The sequence below is a fragment of the Pristiophorus japonicus genome, chromosome 5 (assembly GCF_044704955.1).
Source record: "Pristiophorus japonicus isolate sPriJap1 chromosome 5, sPriJap1.hap1, whole genome shotgun sequence".
In the NCBI taxonomy this organism is placed as follows: domain Eukaryota; kingdom Metazoa; phylum Chordata; class Chondrichthyes; family Pristiophoridae; genus Pristiophorus; species Pristiophorus japonicus.
Genome location: NC_091981.1, coordinates 143912819 through 143929133, shown reverse-complemented (window position 1 = coordinate 143929133; position 16315 = coordinate 143912819). Strand labels below are relative to the sequence as shown.

The following is a 16315-nucleotide window of genomic DNA, read 5'->3' as shown; positions in this document are numbered from 1 at the left end:
GGGTTGTGGGGGTGGTGGGAGAAAAGTCGGTTCGGTTCGGTTCGGGTCTGAGGGAGGTCAGGTCGGGTCCAGTCGGGGGGGGGGGGGGGGGGGGGGGGGGAGGGGTGAGCGCGAGTCGGGTCGGTGTCGGGTCCGGTCCCGAGGCGGGGGGGGGGGGGGGGGGGGTCCCAGTGAGGCCATTCAGCCAGGGCTAGGGGCTGCGTGCTTCGGACCCCTCTCACACAGTTTTGGGCGCCTGGAGCTACTGAACATGCACACCCACTGTAGCGCGCATGTGCAGAGGTCCCGGCACTGTTTTCAGCGCAGGGACCTAGGTCCGCCCACTGCAGCTCCTGCTGCGCCGCACCGAGCTGCAAACGACCTGGAGGGAGCTGGAGAATCTGGAAGTTTTTTTTAGGCGCACTTTGTGGCACGTAAAACGGGCGTCCAGGTTGGGACTGCGCCGTTCTAGGCGCTGCTCGAAACTTGGGCCCTATGAGAGGTGATCTTATCGAAACGTGTAGGATTATGAGGGGGCTTGATCGGGTGGATGCAGAGAGGATGTTTCCACTGATGGGGGAGACTAGAACTAGAGGACGTGATCTTCGAAAAAGGGGCCACCCATTTAAAACAGAGATGAGGAGAAATTTCTTCTCTGAGGGTTGTAAATCTGTGGAATTCACTGCCTCAGAGAGCTATGGAAGCTGGGACATTGAATAAATTTAAGACAGAAATAGACAGTTTCTTAAATGATAAGGGGTTATGGGGAGTGGGCGGGGAAGTGGAGCCAAGTCCATGATCAAATCAGCCATGATCTTATTGAATGGCGCAGCAGGCTCGAGGGGCCGTATACCTACTCCTGTTGCTATTTCTTATGTTCTTATAATCAAGGGTGATGATAGAGAGGCAAGGATGGGTGTTGTCAACATATATGGGAACTGACCGCATATTTGCTTCTGAAATGTCATCTGAGAGCAAGCATGTAAATAAGGAAAAAGATAGAAGCTTGGGGTATTCCAAGGGTTATCGTGCATGACGGGAGAAAGTCTTGATGGAGATGAGCTGGCTATGCTAGGATAGGTGCAGTGGAACCAATAGGTAATAATTCCATTATGGTATCACAAACAGTAACAAAAAACATGGGAAAGATCTGCTGGTTGCTCAGATAAATGATATCTGGGCTGGGCTCAATGAAATAGCAAGTTTTGATCCCTTTCAACACCATGCAAATCGACACAGCTATTTATCAGAAAAATCTAGTGCCAAATTTTATTAAGTTGTCAGCAATCCTGAAAAGTGCCCTCGTCTTATCGATCAATTAATGATTAAACCATTTCCCAGCATTGCATTGAAATTTTCATCAAAATGAATATATACAAAATATTTGTGATGTTCTCCATTCCAAATTCAGAAATATAAAATGCCTTTGTGTAAGTAGCATCAAGGTGAGGATCAGAATGAAATTACATAAACATGAATCTGAAGATGCAAAAAGGTCTCAAATTTAACTCCTAGGTTAATGGCATGCGAAACAAGCCCATTTCTTTAGTCATAACTTTAGACCAGCATCATCTCAAGTTGTACCTATAGGCCTCAAGAGTACTTTATCTTTGGGTTGAAGTTAAGTCAGAAGAATATATATTTGCAGAAGCAATCAATGCAGGCTGGTAATGCAAGCTTTACTTGCTTTTCCATTGCTACTCTAGAGCTATCCCCTCTTCAGTCCCTATATGGTACCATATTCTCTGGGTTACAAGCTAAGCCCAATTGACAATTTGAGGTACGTTTTATATGCTTTTTACTCTAACAACAACTGCATCAGAGGATATAACTGCTTTGAGGTGCAATCTTTGGTAACATTTTAAAAAGCAAAATAAAAGGTTTAAGAGAATCAAATGGATAGGAAGAAATATTTCATGTGTTGTAAATGTGAGCAGGAATAGATGCTGAAAAGTCCTTCTTATAATATAAAGATGTGGTGACATAGCATTGCTGAGAATCATCTTTGCCAAGAAATCTTATGAACTCATGTACAATTATTGTTCTTTGGAATCTAAAGTCACTGAATTTTGTGCTTGTCCTGTGACGGTTAGCTCAAGCACAATCTTGCCTTAGCTTAAATAAAGCAAGCGGTTAGGTAAATCTTGGCTTAAGTTTGTGGTATTGTAGAATTAAGGATCTGACATATATGTAGAAAATATCAATCGTATCCTCAACTAGAAGCTTTGTTCTAGGTCATTAATGTTTGTTTAATATGAAAGGCCAAGTGTAATATTTATTATTTTGCTGGATCCATTGTACCTGACATGACCAGTCATCCCATTTTGCAAATGCAATTTTATTGGAAGTTAATTAAATACTTAACTGGGCAATTTTAGAAATTGGAAGGCAAGAATATATTTTCAACCTTTCATTACCCATTTGACACAAAAACCTTACAGACATGTGATGGTCTGCTATTTAAGATGAATGTCTTCTGGTAGACTCTATTTTTCCCCCAGTGACCTAGAAACTGATTTCTTTGTTAGACTGTTGCACACATACTTCATCCAGTAACATCTCTTGCTACAAAGAATCAAATCATTCATATTGGTTTTGTCTTTAATTGTTGAAAGCATTTTACTAAGATGCACCACATCATGTGATGCCACATGATGCTTAAAATAGCAATGGTTCTTTAAAAGTAGCTATTCCTATAACTTTCGATAAGAGTTAGTTTACTTCTAACTTTTCTTAAGACAAAAATACATGTTCTGAGATCATGACACACTACAGAATAAATGTTATTAGAAACTGCATGTTACTTGTAACTCCAAATAATGAAGGTCATAAATAGTTCCATATACGAGTAATATTATTCAGCAACATGTTTGGAGTCCAACTTCAGCAATAACTTGGGTTAGGCAAGAAAGTTTGGCATTGGATTCACAAGAGGGCAGTAAAATACTAGGCTGCCCTAGTTATTGGTTGGTCTTGGATTCCCGAACACTGAGGAAGGTCTGTGGAGAGGAACTGGAGTATCCCTGCAGGGAAGGAGCCTACACCTTCTAATGTCTTGGGGAAACTTGTTCTAACACTTTCGTTTAGCTGTTGACATCAGAGTACCACTGTACCTCTTAACAGCAAAATTTGCATTTGAGCCATCGGATGTTGGGAGCACATTTTTAGTTTCTTTTGGTCTTGAAATTTGGCTTGTAAAGAAAGACTTACATTTAAATAGCATTTTTCCATGACCACTGGACATCTCAAAGCTCTTTAACAGGCAATGAAGTATTATTTGAAGTGTAGTCACTGTTGTAATGTGGGAAAGCAGAATCCAAAAACTGTAATCCCAATGGCAGGTGTGCAATCCTACTAAAGAACAAGGATGTATTCTGCTTCCATCCATCTCCTCCCAATACCAAGCACCACTGAAGAAAATCAAAGCATACTCACTTTCACATTTCCAGAGACTTCCTTCATCCCTTTCAAATCACTATCAGCGTTAAGAAAATGCATATTCTACCCATTTGTCTAGATTTAGATGCAGCTAACACTCTCCATGAAAAGCTAATCATCAAATAAATACCACAATGCAAAATGGCCACCATGTACGCTCGCTGATAGAACACTAATAATTGGGCCCCCTCCGCATTAATGCATCAGGCTTCTAATGTTATCCCATTAGAGTTCAGACAGTGGGATACACAAGTGGATGCCCATCATGGGCAAAAAAAAATGAACAATTTGCTGCAAAGATAATGGCCCAGATTTTCCAGGGCCTATGACCGTGTATACGCAGCTGTAAATGCCCCGCAAGTTCCAGGTTACCGCATGCGATGCGCATGTGCGAATACCTGGAACATGCGATCTCAAGTTTCAGCTCAACAAATGCCCGTGAAACTACCAGAATAAGAGTTTAAATAAATAGTAAAATAATTTTATTTAAAAATTAAAAACCTTTAAAACTAATTTTTTAGCCCCTTTAAAACATTTAAAGTCATTTTTCAAAAATTACATTTTAAATGTTTAATTAAATTGTATTTTAATTAATTTTGAACATCTAATGATTTATTTTTAATTAACTGGTGTGCAATTGTTTTTTTTAGGCAATTCCTATTTATGCTTATGGGTATTCCAAACATAAATGGAATCCCCATAAGCATAATGAGGATCCCCCTTTTTAGTTGGTTGGGCCGGCCCACATGATCCCAGGGGTGCTTGCGGACCACATGCGCCCCGGGATACGTAGGCTTTTACGCAGACCCAGGAGCGCGAGTGTCCAAAACTCCAGGACCATCAGGCAAGTGCGGAGTTTACTTGCAGTGCGCAGGCATTCGCCCACGGGAAGCCTCCGACCGGAAATTCAAACCCAATAAACCCCCATTTCCACTAGAACTTCACTTGCATATACTTTTCATAATATAAAGATTGGCATGTGTTTCAAAGATGGAACGCAACCTGGGGTTGAGTAGTCAAAGTCAGTAACCCCTGTGGTTTATGTCATCATGTTAATCTCAATGCATTATTTTCTCTCAATATTGCAGCTGCAACGAGTGATAACGTAAATTCTGATGTCCTTCAAGCCTAATCATAACAGTATCAATTATAATCACATGGCATAATATTTGGAGCTGTCCATCTGTCACTGTCCACTACTGCCCATCTGTAAAGAAACAAGAATGGGAATGGTGAAGAGACAGATATAACAAGGAATTGGTATGTTTCTACATAATATGAAGAGTATAAGGGCATTAATAAAATAACCCGAGCTGCCTCCTGTGGTTTATATCATCCCACCCTTTCAGCCGGTTACTGGCTTGTAACACAGTCCAGGCTATTTGTTTTGTTACTTATTTAACTCCCGGCCAGATATCGGGTAGCCTATATTTAGAAAGAACATTTGTAACGATCCGTTGTCCCGGAAGTACTGTTCGGAAAATTTGTTTGGGGGAATAGTTTCTGTCCTGAAAACTGACGGCTAAAGCAAAAGAAAGAGAAATAAACCTGTTGGTAGGATTAACCAACTGGGCAGCTCACCTGTTGCACATAGTCCTCCACCTGCTCCACCTCTTGGAATGTGGATTCATTGGGGGTCAAAGCGTAAAACATCAGCCTGACCCCCTGCGAAAAGGAGAGATTGGATTGTAAATGTTGCACCATGGTCAATGGAGGAATAAAAGGGCAGGGAATCCTCGGCTCGCGGAACTCCTGCTCACAACTGTTGCTAATAAACTCGGTTTGTGAAGCCCGATTTGCAATGGCACAGTGGCGGGAGGAGCGAGCCCGGGAAGTGAGGACAGAAGGCGGGTCGGAGGCTGTCGGCCTCCAATCAATAGACACGAGCCTGGCCGCTGGCACTGGGCCGGCTGCAACATCACGTGCCCTGACTCCGCGTGAGCAAGTCAACAAACACAAGTTGCACCATACCAGAGTAATTTCGGAATTGGTAAATGTACCTCAACTCCTTCAAAAAATTGCTTTGCAGTTTCCATAATCGATTTGTTTACATTCACTTCTATTCAAGAATTCCTCCCCTCAGATGCACAGGAGAAGATGCAAAATTGATTTACTATGATGAGACCAGAACTGAGAGGTATAACTATCAGGATAGATTGAACAGGATGGGGCTCTTTTCTGCAGAAAATACAAGGCTGAATGCTGACCTGATAGAGGTCTTCAAAATTATGAAATGCTTTATTGAGATAGACGTAGAGAAGATGTTTCCACTTGTGTGGAGATCAAAACTAGGGCCCATAAATATAAGATAGTCACTAATAAATCTAATAAAGAATTGAAGAAAAACTTCTGAGTCGAATAGCATAGATGCATTTAAGGGGAAGCTAGATAAGTACATCAAAGAGAATGGGATAGAAGGATATGCTGATAGAGCTAAATGAATGGTGTGGGAGGAGGCTTGTGTGTAGCATAAACACCGGCATAGACGAGTTGAGCTGAATGGCCTGTTTCTGTGCTGTGCAGTCTATGTAATTCTGTGTAAAATGCTTTTAAAAAGCTTTCGGCTGCAGTCCTACATTACTGGCCCGAGATCAAGAACTTTGGAGGTGAAATGCAGCTGGCAACACCCGACAACAGTGCATACACTTCAGAAGTACTTAATTGGCTGTAAAACGCTTTGGGATGTCCTGAGGTCGAGAAAGGCACTATATAAATGTAAGTCTTTAACTCTTCCTATACTGATTGTAACCAGTTCACTGACGCTAATTATGTATGATGAATTTGTGCCCGCAAGCTGACCCTGGGTTCTCCCATACTTCAAGGCAGGATTTTAAAGGCTTTCTGCAAGAATTTAAAGGACTATGGCAAAGAAGTGTGGAAAGCTCACCCCGCTCTCGCACTTCGTCTCCATACTGTTCTCACTGATAAAAGTATGGTATTGGAGGTGAAAATCAAATTCCAGCTGGGAAGGCATACAATTTGATTAAGTGTACACAAACTGAAATGGATCAGGTAGGAATGAAGGTGGGCATGAAAGGATCAAACAGATTATTAAGGTTTAGCTTGACCAAGCAGCCAGGGATATGGATTCATTCAGGGATTAGTGTGCACAAGAGTGGACAAGAGCCAGACAAGATTACTTTGACTTTGCCCATGTTTAGTTAAGCAAGTTCTGGCTCATCTGTAACTTGATGTTTGGCAGGCATTCAGATAGCATGGCAACAGTCCTGGAGGTGAAGGATAATGACAGGGAGATAAAGTTACATGGTGTACCTATGAAAGTTGGCCCAAAGTTTTGCGATGATGGGGCCAAATTTCCTAGGTCTTATCAGAATAATAACAATGTATTCAGGATGGTGGAATCTAGCACAGTTTCAACCTGGGTGAGACATAATTACACCAAATCCACACCTTCTTCGCAGCTCATCATAATTTCAGAAAATTGGGTACATAATAAACCCACCTACAAATGAGGTACTTGCAAATTCTTACTTTTGACAGCATTGGGCTCAAAGAAACATAGAAACATAGAAATTAGGTGCAGGAGCAGGCCATTCGGCCCTTCGAGCCTGCACCGCCTTTCAATAAGATCATTGCTGATCATTCAACCTCTACTCCTTTCCTGCTTTTTCTCCATACCCCTTGATCCCTTTGGTCGTAAGGGCCATATCTAACTCCCTTTTGAATATATCTAACAAACTGGCCTCAACAACTTTCTGCGGTAAAGAATTCCACAGGTTACTCACTCTCTGAGTGAAGAAGTTTCTCCTCATCTCGGTCCTAAATGGCTTACCCCTTATTCTTAGACTGTGACCCCTGGTTCTGGAACTCCCCAGCAACAGGAACATTCTTCCTGCCTCTAACCTGTCCAATCCCGTCAGAATTTTATATATTTCTATAAGATCCCCTCTCATTCTTCTAAACTCCTGTGGATACAAGCCCAGTTGATCCAGTCTCTCCTCATATGTCAGTCCTGCCATCCGGGAATCAATCTGGTGAACCTTCGCTGTACCCCCTCAATAGCAAGAACGTCCTTCCTCAGATTAGGAGACCAAAACTGTACACAATATTTCAGGTGTGGCCCCACCAAGGCTCTGTACAACTGCAGTAAGACCTCCCTGCTCCTATACTCAAATCCTCTAGCTATGAAGACCAACATGCCATTTGCCTTCTTCACCGCCTGCTGTACCTGTATGCCAAACTTCAATGACTGATGTACACCCAAGTGTAATAAAAAGGCCAGCCTGAAAGCTCGGTGCCTCAAGGCGAGGAGTATTCAGAACCCAGGAGAGGGCTCTCAGCTAGTTAGAGTGAGAGCGCAGATGAACAGGACCCCAAGAAAGAATGCAAAAGGCAGGAGGCAACAGAGCAGAGTAGCACTGGGGTAAGTGTAAACCACAAGGTGATAGGAAGGGACAATATGTATGAATATAAAGGGGCTGCACAGGGGTCAAAACTAAAAATCATGGTTTAAAAAACTAGTATTAAAACACTCTACCTAAACGCACGCAGCATTCGAAATAAAGTAAATGAGTTGACGACACAAATCATTACAAATGGGTATGATTTGGTGGCCATTACAGAAACGTGGTTGCAGGGTGGCCAAGACTGGGAATTAAATATACAGGGGTATCTGACAATTCAGAAGGATAGACAAGAAGGGAAAGGAGGTGGGCTAGCTCTGTTAATAAAGGATGATATCAAGGCAGTTGTGAGAGATGATATTGGCTCTAATGAACAAAATGTTGAATCATTGGGTGAAGATTAGAGATAGTAAGGGGAAAAAGTCACTGGTGGGCGTAGTTTATAGGCCCCCAAATAATAACTTCACGGTGGGGCGGGCAATAATCAAGGGAATAATGGAGGCATGTGAAAAAGGAACGGCAGTAATCATGGGGGATTTTAGCCAACATATCGATTGGTCAAATCAAATCGCACGGTGTAGCCTGCAGGAGGAATTCATAGAATTGTTTCTTAGAACAGTATCTTACAGAAACTACAAGGGAGCAAGCTATCTTAGATCTGGTCCTGTGTAATGAGACAGGAATAATAAACGATCTCCTAGTCAAAGATCCACTCGGAATGAGTGATCACAGTATGGTTGAATTTGTAATACAGATTGAGGGTGAGGAAGTAGTGTCTCAAATGAGCATACTATGCTTAAACAAAAGGGACTACAGTGGGATGAGGGCAGAGTTGGCTAAAGTAGACTGGGAACACAGACTAAACAGTGGCACAATTGAGGAACAGTGGAGGACTTTTAAGGAGCTCTTTCATAGTGCTCAACAAAAATATATTCCAGTGAAAAAGAAGGGCGGTAAGAGAAGGGATAACCAGCCGTGGATAACCAAGGAAATAAAGGAGAGTATCAAATTAAAAACCAATGTGTATAAGGTGGCCAAGGTTAGTGGGAAACTAGAAGATTGGGAAGATTTTAAACGACAGCAAAGAATGACTAAGAAAGCAATAAAGAAAGGAAAGATAGATTACGAAAGTAAACTTGCGCAAAACATAAAAACAGATAGTAAAAGCTTTTACCGATATATAAAATAGAAGAGAGTGACTAAAGTAAATATTGGTCCTTTAAAAGATGAGAAGGGGGATTTAGTAATGGGAAATGTGGAAATGGCTGAGACCTTAAACAATTATTTTGCTTCGGTCTTCACAGTGGAAGACACAAAAACCATGCCAAAAATTGCTGGTCACGGGAATGTGGGAAGGGAGGACCTTGAGATAATCACTATCACTAGGGGGGTAGTGCTGGACAGGCTAATGGGACTCAAGGTAGACAAGTCCCCTGGTCCTGATGAAATGCATCCCAGGGTATTAAAAGAGATGGCGGAAGTTATAGCAGATGCATTCGTTATAATCTACCAAAATTCTCTGGAATCTGGGGAGGTACCAGCGAATTGGAAAGCAGCTAATGTAATGCCTCTGTTTAAAAAAGGGGGCAGACAAAAGGTAGGTAACTATAGGCCAGTTAGGTTAACATCTGTAGTGGGGAAAATGCTTGAAGCTATCATTAATGAAGAAATAGCGGGACATCTAGATAGGAATAGTGCAATCAAGCAGACGCAACATGGATTCATGAAGGGGAAATCATGTTTGACTAATTTACTGGAATTCTTTGAGGATATAATGAGCTTGTTGGATAAAGGTGTACCGATGGATGTGGTGTATTTAGATTTCCAAAAGGCATTCAGTAAGGTGCCACACAAAAGGTTACTGCAGAAGATAAAGGGACGCGGAGTCAGAGGAAATGTATCAGCATGGATAGAGAATTGGCTGGCTAACAGAAAGCAGAGAGTCGGGATAAATGGGTCCTTTTCAGGTTGGAAATCGGTGGTTAGTGGTGTGCCACAGGGATTGGTGCTGGGACCACAACTGTTTACAATATACATAGATGACCTGGAAGAGGGGACAGAGTGTAGTGTAACAAAATTTGCAGATGACACAAAGATTAGTGGAAAAGCGGGTTGTGTAGAGGACACAGAGAGGCTGCAAAAGGATTTAGATAGGTTAAGCGAATGGGCTAAGGTTTGGCAGATGGAATTCAATGTCGGAAAATGTGAGGTCATCTACCTTGGGGAAAAAAAACAGTAAAAGTGAGTATTATTTGAATGGGGAGAAATTACAACATGCTGCGGTGCAGAGGGACCTGGGGGTCCTCATGCATGAAACTCTTTTAGGAGTAAACAATAAAACATTAAACCGTGCCCCCCGATCTGGGGGAAACACCAACATTTACAAGGCCCTTTTTTTATTTTTGGGGGTTTTTTTTGGGCACAGAATCTAATTTTGTTTCCAAGTGCCCCCTATAAAAGGGGAGGGGGACACTAAAAGCACCGGCAATTAAAACAAATTAACTTAAAAACATAAAATCAAATTAAAATTTGGTTGCCGGGCGTGATGATGCACTCCAGTCCCTCCGGTGCCCACCTCTCGCGGAAGGCCGCGAGCGTACCGGTAGACACCGCGTGCTCCATCTCCAAGGACACCCTGGACCGGATGTATGCGCGGAAGAGAGGCAGGCAGTCTGGCTGAACGACCCCCTCGACCGCCCGCTGCCTGGACCGGCTGATGGCCCCCTTGGCCGTGCCCAGGAGCAGTCCTACGAGGAGGCCCTCGGACCTACTCACTCCCCTCCGCACAGGGTGCCCGAAGATCAGGAGTGTGCATGAATCCCAAAAAGTTAGTTTGCAGGTGCAGCAGGTAATCAGGAAGGCGAATGGAATGTTGGCCTTCATTGCGAGAGGGATGGAGTACAAAAGCAGGGAGGTCCTACTGCAACTGTACAGGGTATTGGTGAGGCCGCACCTGGAGTACTGCATGCAGTTTTGGTCACCTTACTTAAGGAAGGATATACTAGCCTTGGAGGGAGTACAGAGACGATTCACTAGGCTGATTCCAGAGATGAGAGGGTTACCTTATGATGATAGATTGAGTAGACTGGGTCTTTACTCGTTGGAGTTCAGAAGGATGAGGGGTGATCTTATAGAAACATTCAAAATAATGAAAGGGATAGACAAGATAGAGGCAGAGAGGTTCTTTCCACTGGTCGGGGAGACTAGAACTAGGGGGGCACAGCCTCAAAATACGGGGAAGCCAATTTAAAACCGAGCTGAGAAGGAATTTCTTCTCCCAGAGGGTTGTGAATCTGTGGAATTCTCTGCCCAAGGAAGCAGTTGAGGCTAGCTCATTGAATGTATTCAAATCACAGATAGACAGATTTTTAACCAATAAGGGAATTAAGGGTTACGGGGAGCGGGCGGGTAAGTGGAGCTGAGTCCACAGCCAGCTCAGCCATGATCTTTTTGAATGGCGGAGCAGGCTCAAGGGGCTAGATGGCCTACTCCTGTTCCTAATTCTTATGTTCTTATGTTCTTATGTCTCGCTGTACCTCCCTTTTTCCAAATCTGTCACCATTCAGATAATATTCTGCGACAGATTAGGAAAAGGGGAGATGTAACGAGACCTGGGTGCCATGGTACATCAGTCATTGAAGTTTGGCATGCAGGTACAGCAGGCGGTAAAGAAGGCAAATGGCATGTTGGCCTTCATAGCTCGAGGATTTGAGTATAGGAGCAGGGAGGTCTTACTGCAATTGTACAGAGCCTTGGTGAGGCCACACCTGGAATATTGTGTTCAGTTTTGGTCCCCTAATCTGAGGAAGGACTTTCGTGCTATTGAGGGAACACCTGTGTCCTTGGCATACAGCTTTGCTAGAGCATCAGAAGCAAATGAAATTGAAAAGGTCAGAGTTTCCTTATTGCAATAGATTGTAGAGTGAACAAATGCAATGCAGAATGCAGCCTTTCAAAAAAAAAGGGCCAAATTGATAACATTTATATATCTTCAGGTTGGCACCATTACACTACAGCTGGGCCCTGCAGCAAGTTTCATCAGGTGGGAACTTCAGTTGCATTATTAATGGCATGGCCAGCTAACCACTGCATGCAAATACGCATGACCCAGGAAAGTTGGAAAGTTGCTGCACAGCCTAAATTTAAAAAAATAACTTTATCCAGTGAACATGTGTTCAGTCACAATGAGGTGCATAAGATAGCTAATAGTTCTACACCACACCTCATTCAGGATAAGGTAGCCTTATGTGTCTAACCTGCTCAAGTGAAGAATGCAAGAATGCATAGGCAGAGGAGTGGGGTTCTCACATGGTACGCCCTCTAGCAGAGGTGTAGTGAATCTTTCATTAGCTTTAGCTCGGTGGTGGATGAGTCAACTTGGACAGTCATGGCAAAGCTCATCAGCAGCAGTTAGCTACAGATTTGGAAAGAGTTAAGAATGCCAGATGTTTCACCAAAGGGCCAACATAGGCAATTCATTGTCAGTCAGATCTACACCATGAGTCTCATTACAAAATGAAAGAAAATGTGACAAGATCAAAGTGCCAGGTGCAGGAGTGATGCTCCTATCAGGTAGGTTTCCACACAACCCATAAAATTCAGAAACCCAAAAGAATTAGCAGTTGTGGTAGTATGTCTAGAATCGTGCACACAGTCCTCATAAATGAGACATGTGAGGGGCCTTTTTTTTTTAAGTGGGGGATGTGACTTGACAACAATGGACTTTTGCCCGTGTTGAAGTTTTAACATATATTTTGTATTACAAGTAAACACCCAAGATCAGTTAGAATACTTCTCGACAGAAAACCTATCAGCTCATAATCCAGACAAGCTGAGTGCAATGTGTGCACAAGGTGAGACGTTTTAGGGGAAAGCACAAGAGAGGGTCAACGGTGTTAATTGTTTAATGAAAAAAAGAGAAAATGCTGGAAATACTCAGAAGGTCAGGCAGCATCTGTGGAGAGAGAAAAACAAAGTTAATGTTTCAGGTTAATGACCTTTCATCAGAACTGGAAATAGTTAGAGATGTAAAAGGTTTTAAGCAAGTACAGAGGCAGGGAAAGTGGGGAGAGGAGGAAAGAACAAAAAGGAAGGGTCTTTCATTATTTACGTGGCCACAGCCCTCACATTCTGTAATAGACATCTTTGCTATTGTCAAAGATTGGCTATCTATTCAATATTAATGGGTGACTGTTAATAAGAACATAAGAATTAAGAGCAAGAGTAGGCCATACGGCCCCTCGAGCCTGTTCCGCCATTCAATAAGATCATCGACCTCAACTCCACTTTCCTGCATGATCCCCATAACCCTAGATTCCCCATAGAGTCCAAAAATCTATTTATCTCAGGCTAGAATATATTCAACGATTCAGCATCCATAGGCTTTGGGCCAGAGAATTTCAAAGTTTTACAACCCTCTGAGTGAAGAAATTCCTCCTCATCTCTGTCTTAAATGGCTGACCCTTTATCCTGAGACTGTGGCCCCTAGTTCTAGACTCTCCAGGCAGAGGAAACAACCTCTCAGCATCTACCCTGCCAATCACCCTCAGTATCTTAAATGTTTCTATGAAATCACTTCTCATTCCTCTAAACTTCAGAGGGTATATGCCCAATCTACTCAATCTCTCCTCATAGAACAACCCTCTTGACCCAGGGATCAGTCTAGTGAATGTTTGTTGCACCACCTCAAGGGCAAGTAAATCCTTCCTCAAATAAGGAGATGAAAGCTGTGCACAGTATTCCAGCTGTGGTCTCACCAAGGCCCTGTACAATTGTAGCAAGACTTCCCTACTCCTGTACTCCAAACCCCTTCCAATAAAGGCCAACATGCCATTTGCTTTCCTAATTCCTTGCTGTACCTGCATGCTAAATCAGTTTCCTGAATGAGGCCATGTAAATCTCTGAACACCAACATTTAATAGTTTCTCAACATATAAAAAAAATTCAGCTTTTCTATTCATGCTACTAAAGTGAATAACCTCACATTTCCCTATATTATACTCCATCTGCCATCTTATTGTTCATTCACTTAACCTGTCTACGTCCCTTTGCAATCTCTTTGTGTCCTCCTCACAGCATACTTTCCCACTGAGTCGGGAGCAGAATCAAGGAGGTGCTTGGAGAGGCGTGAGTTCCGGGGTCGGCGAGAGGCCTACAAAAGGTCCAACGCGGCGCGGCGGCAGTCGGGAGCAGCGTGAGGAGGTGCGCCGCTGAGTCGGGAGCAGCGTCGAGGAGGTGCGTGGAGAGGCGTGAGTTCCGGGGTCGGCGAGAGGCCTACAAAAGGCCCAACGCGGCAGCAGTCGGGAGCAGCGTGAGGAGGTGCGTCGCTGAGTCGGGAGCAGCGTGAGGAGGTGCATGGAGAGGCGGAGCTTGTGCAGCTACAGGGAGAAGGCAAAAAAGAAGTAGAAAGAAACAGAAAGGTGACGTCACAGCCAAGGGGATAAGTGATTGGCTGGTGATTGGTGAGTAGTTTTTCTTTTTTCTCTTCGATATCAGTGAGTAAACTTTAGCATTGTTGTTGCCAATTTAAGTGTATCTAAGAGTTAAGTCATGGTAGGAGAGCTCGGTCACGTGATATGCTCCTCCTGTACCATGTGGGAACTCAGGGACACTTCCGGTGTCCCTGACGACTACGTCTGCGGGAAGTGTATCGGCCTCCAGCTCCTGACAGACCGCGTTGCGGAATTGGAGCTGAGGATGGATTCACTCTGGAGCATCCACGATGCTGAGAATGACGTGAGTAGCATGTTTAGTGAGTTGATCTTACCGCAGGTAAAGGGTCCACAGCCAGCTAGGGAATGGAAGACCAGCAGGAAGAGCAGTGCAACGAAGGTAGTGCAGGGGTCCCCTGCGGTCATCTCCTTGCAAAACAGATACACCGTTTTGATTACTGTTGAGGGGGATAACTCATCAGGGGAGGGCAGCAGCAGCCAAGTCCATGGCACTGTGGCTGGCTCTGCTGCACAGGAGGGCAGGAAAAAGAGTGGGAGAGCGATAGTGATAGGGGATTCAATTGTAAGGGGATTAGATAGGCGTTTCTACGGCCGCAACCGAGACTCCAGGATGGTATGTTGCCTCCCTGGTGCAAGGGTCAAGGATGTCTCGGAGCGGGTGCAGGACATTCTGAAAAGGGAGGGTGAACAGCCAGTTGTCATGGTGCACATTGGTACCAACGACATAGGTAAAAAAAGGGATGAGGTCCTACAAGACGAATTTAAGGAGCTAGGAGCTAAATTAAAAAGTAGGACCTCAAAAGTAGTAATCTCGGGATTGCTACCAGTGCCACGTGCTAGTCAGAGTAGGAATCGCAGGATAGCACAGATCAATACGTGGCTTGAGCAGTGGTGCAGCAGGGAGGGATTCAAATTCCTGGGGCATTGAAATCGGTTCTGGGGGAGGTGCGACCAGTACAAACTGGACGGTCTGCACCTGGGCAGGACCGGAACCAATGTCCTAGGGGGAGTGTTTGCTAGTGCTGTTGGGGAGGAGTTTAACTAATATGGCAGGGTGATGGGAACCAATGCAGGGAGACAGAGGGAAACAAAAAGGAGACAAAAGCAAAAGACAGAAAGGAGATGAGTAAAAGTGGAGGGCAGAGAAACCCAAGACAAAAAACAAAAAGGGCCACTGAATGTAAAGGGGCTGCCGGAGGGGTCAAAACTAAAAATCATGGTTTAAAAACTGGTATTAAAACACTCTACCTAAACGCACGCAGCATTCGAAATAAAGTAAATGAGTTGACGGCACAAATCATTACAAATGGGTATGATTTGGTGGCCATTACAGAAACGTGGTTGCAGGGTGGCCAAGACTGGGAATTAAACATACAGGGGTATCTGACGATGACGACAAGAAGGGAAAGGAGGTGGGGTAGCTCTGTTAATAAAGGATGATATCAGGGCAGTTGTGAGAGACGATATTGGCTCTAATGAATAAAATGTTGAATCATTGTGGGTGGAGATTAGAGATAGTAAGGGGAAAAAGTCACTGGTGGGCGTAGTTTATAGGCCCCCAAATAATAACTTCACGGTGGGGCGGGCAATAATCAAGGGAATAATGGAGGCATGTGAAAAAGGAACGGCAGTAATCATGGGGGATTTTAACCTACATTGGTCAAATCAAATCGCACGGGGTAGCCTGGAGGAGGAATTCATAGAATGCATACGGGATTGTTTCTTAGAACAGTATGTAACAGAACCTACAAGGGAGCAAGCTATCTTAGATCTGGTCCTGTGTAATGAGACAGGAATAATAAACGATCTCCTAGTAAAAGATCCTCTCGGAATGAGTGATCACAGTATGGTTGAATTTGTAATACAGATTGAGGGTAAGGAAGTAGTGTCTCAAACGAGCGTACTATGCTTAAACAAAAGGGAGTACAGTGGGATGAGGGCAGAGTTGGCTAAAGTAGACTGGAAATACAGACTAAACGGTGGCACAATTGAGGAACAGTGGAGGACTTTTAAGTAGCTCTTTCATAGTGCTCAACAAAAATATATTCCAATGAAAAAGAAGGGCGGTAAGAGAAGGGATAA

The 16315-nt window shown here is 43.7% G+C and overlaps 1 protein-coding gene across 1 annotated transcript in view; it reads right to left on the bottom strand.

Annotated features, from left to right (window-relative positions):
• Positions 1–5233, bottom strand: part of agmo (alkylglycerol monooxygenase) — a 651239-nt gene extending 646006 nt beyond the window's left edge. The window contains exon 1 of the mRNA XM_070879980.1: positions 4999–5233. Coding sequence (XP_070736081.1) covers positions 4999–5121 — 123 coding nt within the window. The 5' untranslated portion in view covers positions 5122–5233. The remainder of the gene's footprint in view (positions 1–4998) is intronic.
• Positions 5234–16315: the final 11082 nt, after the last annotated feature.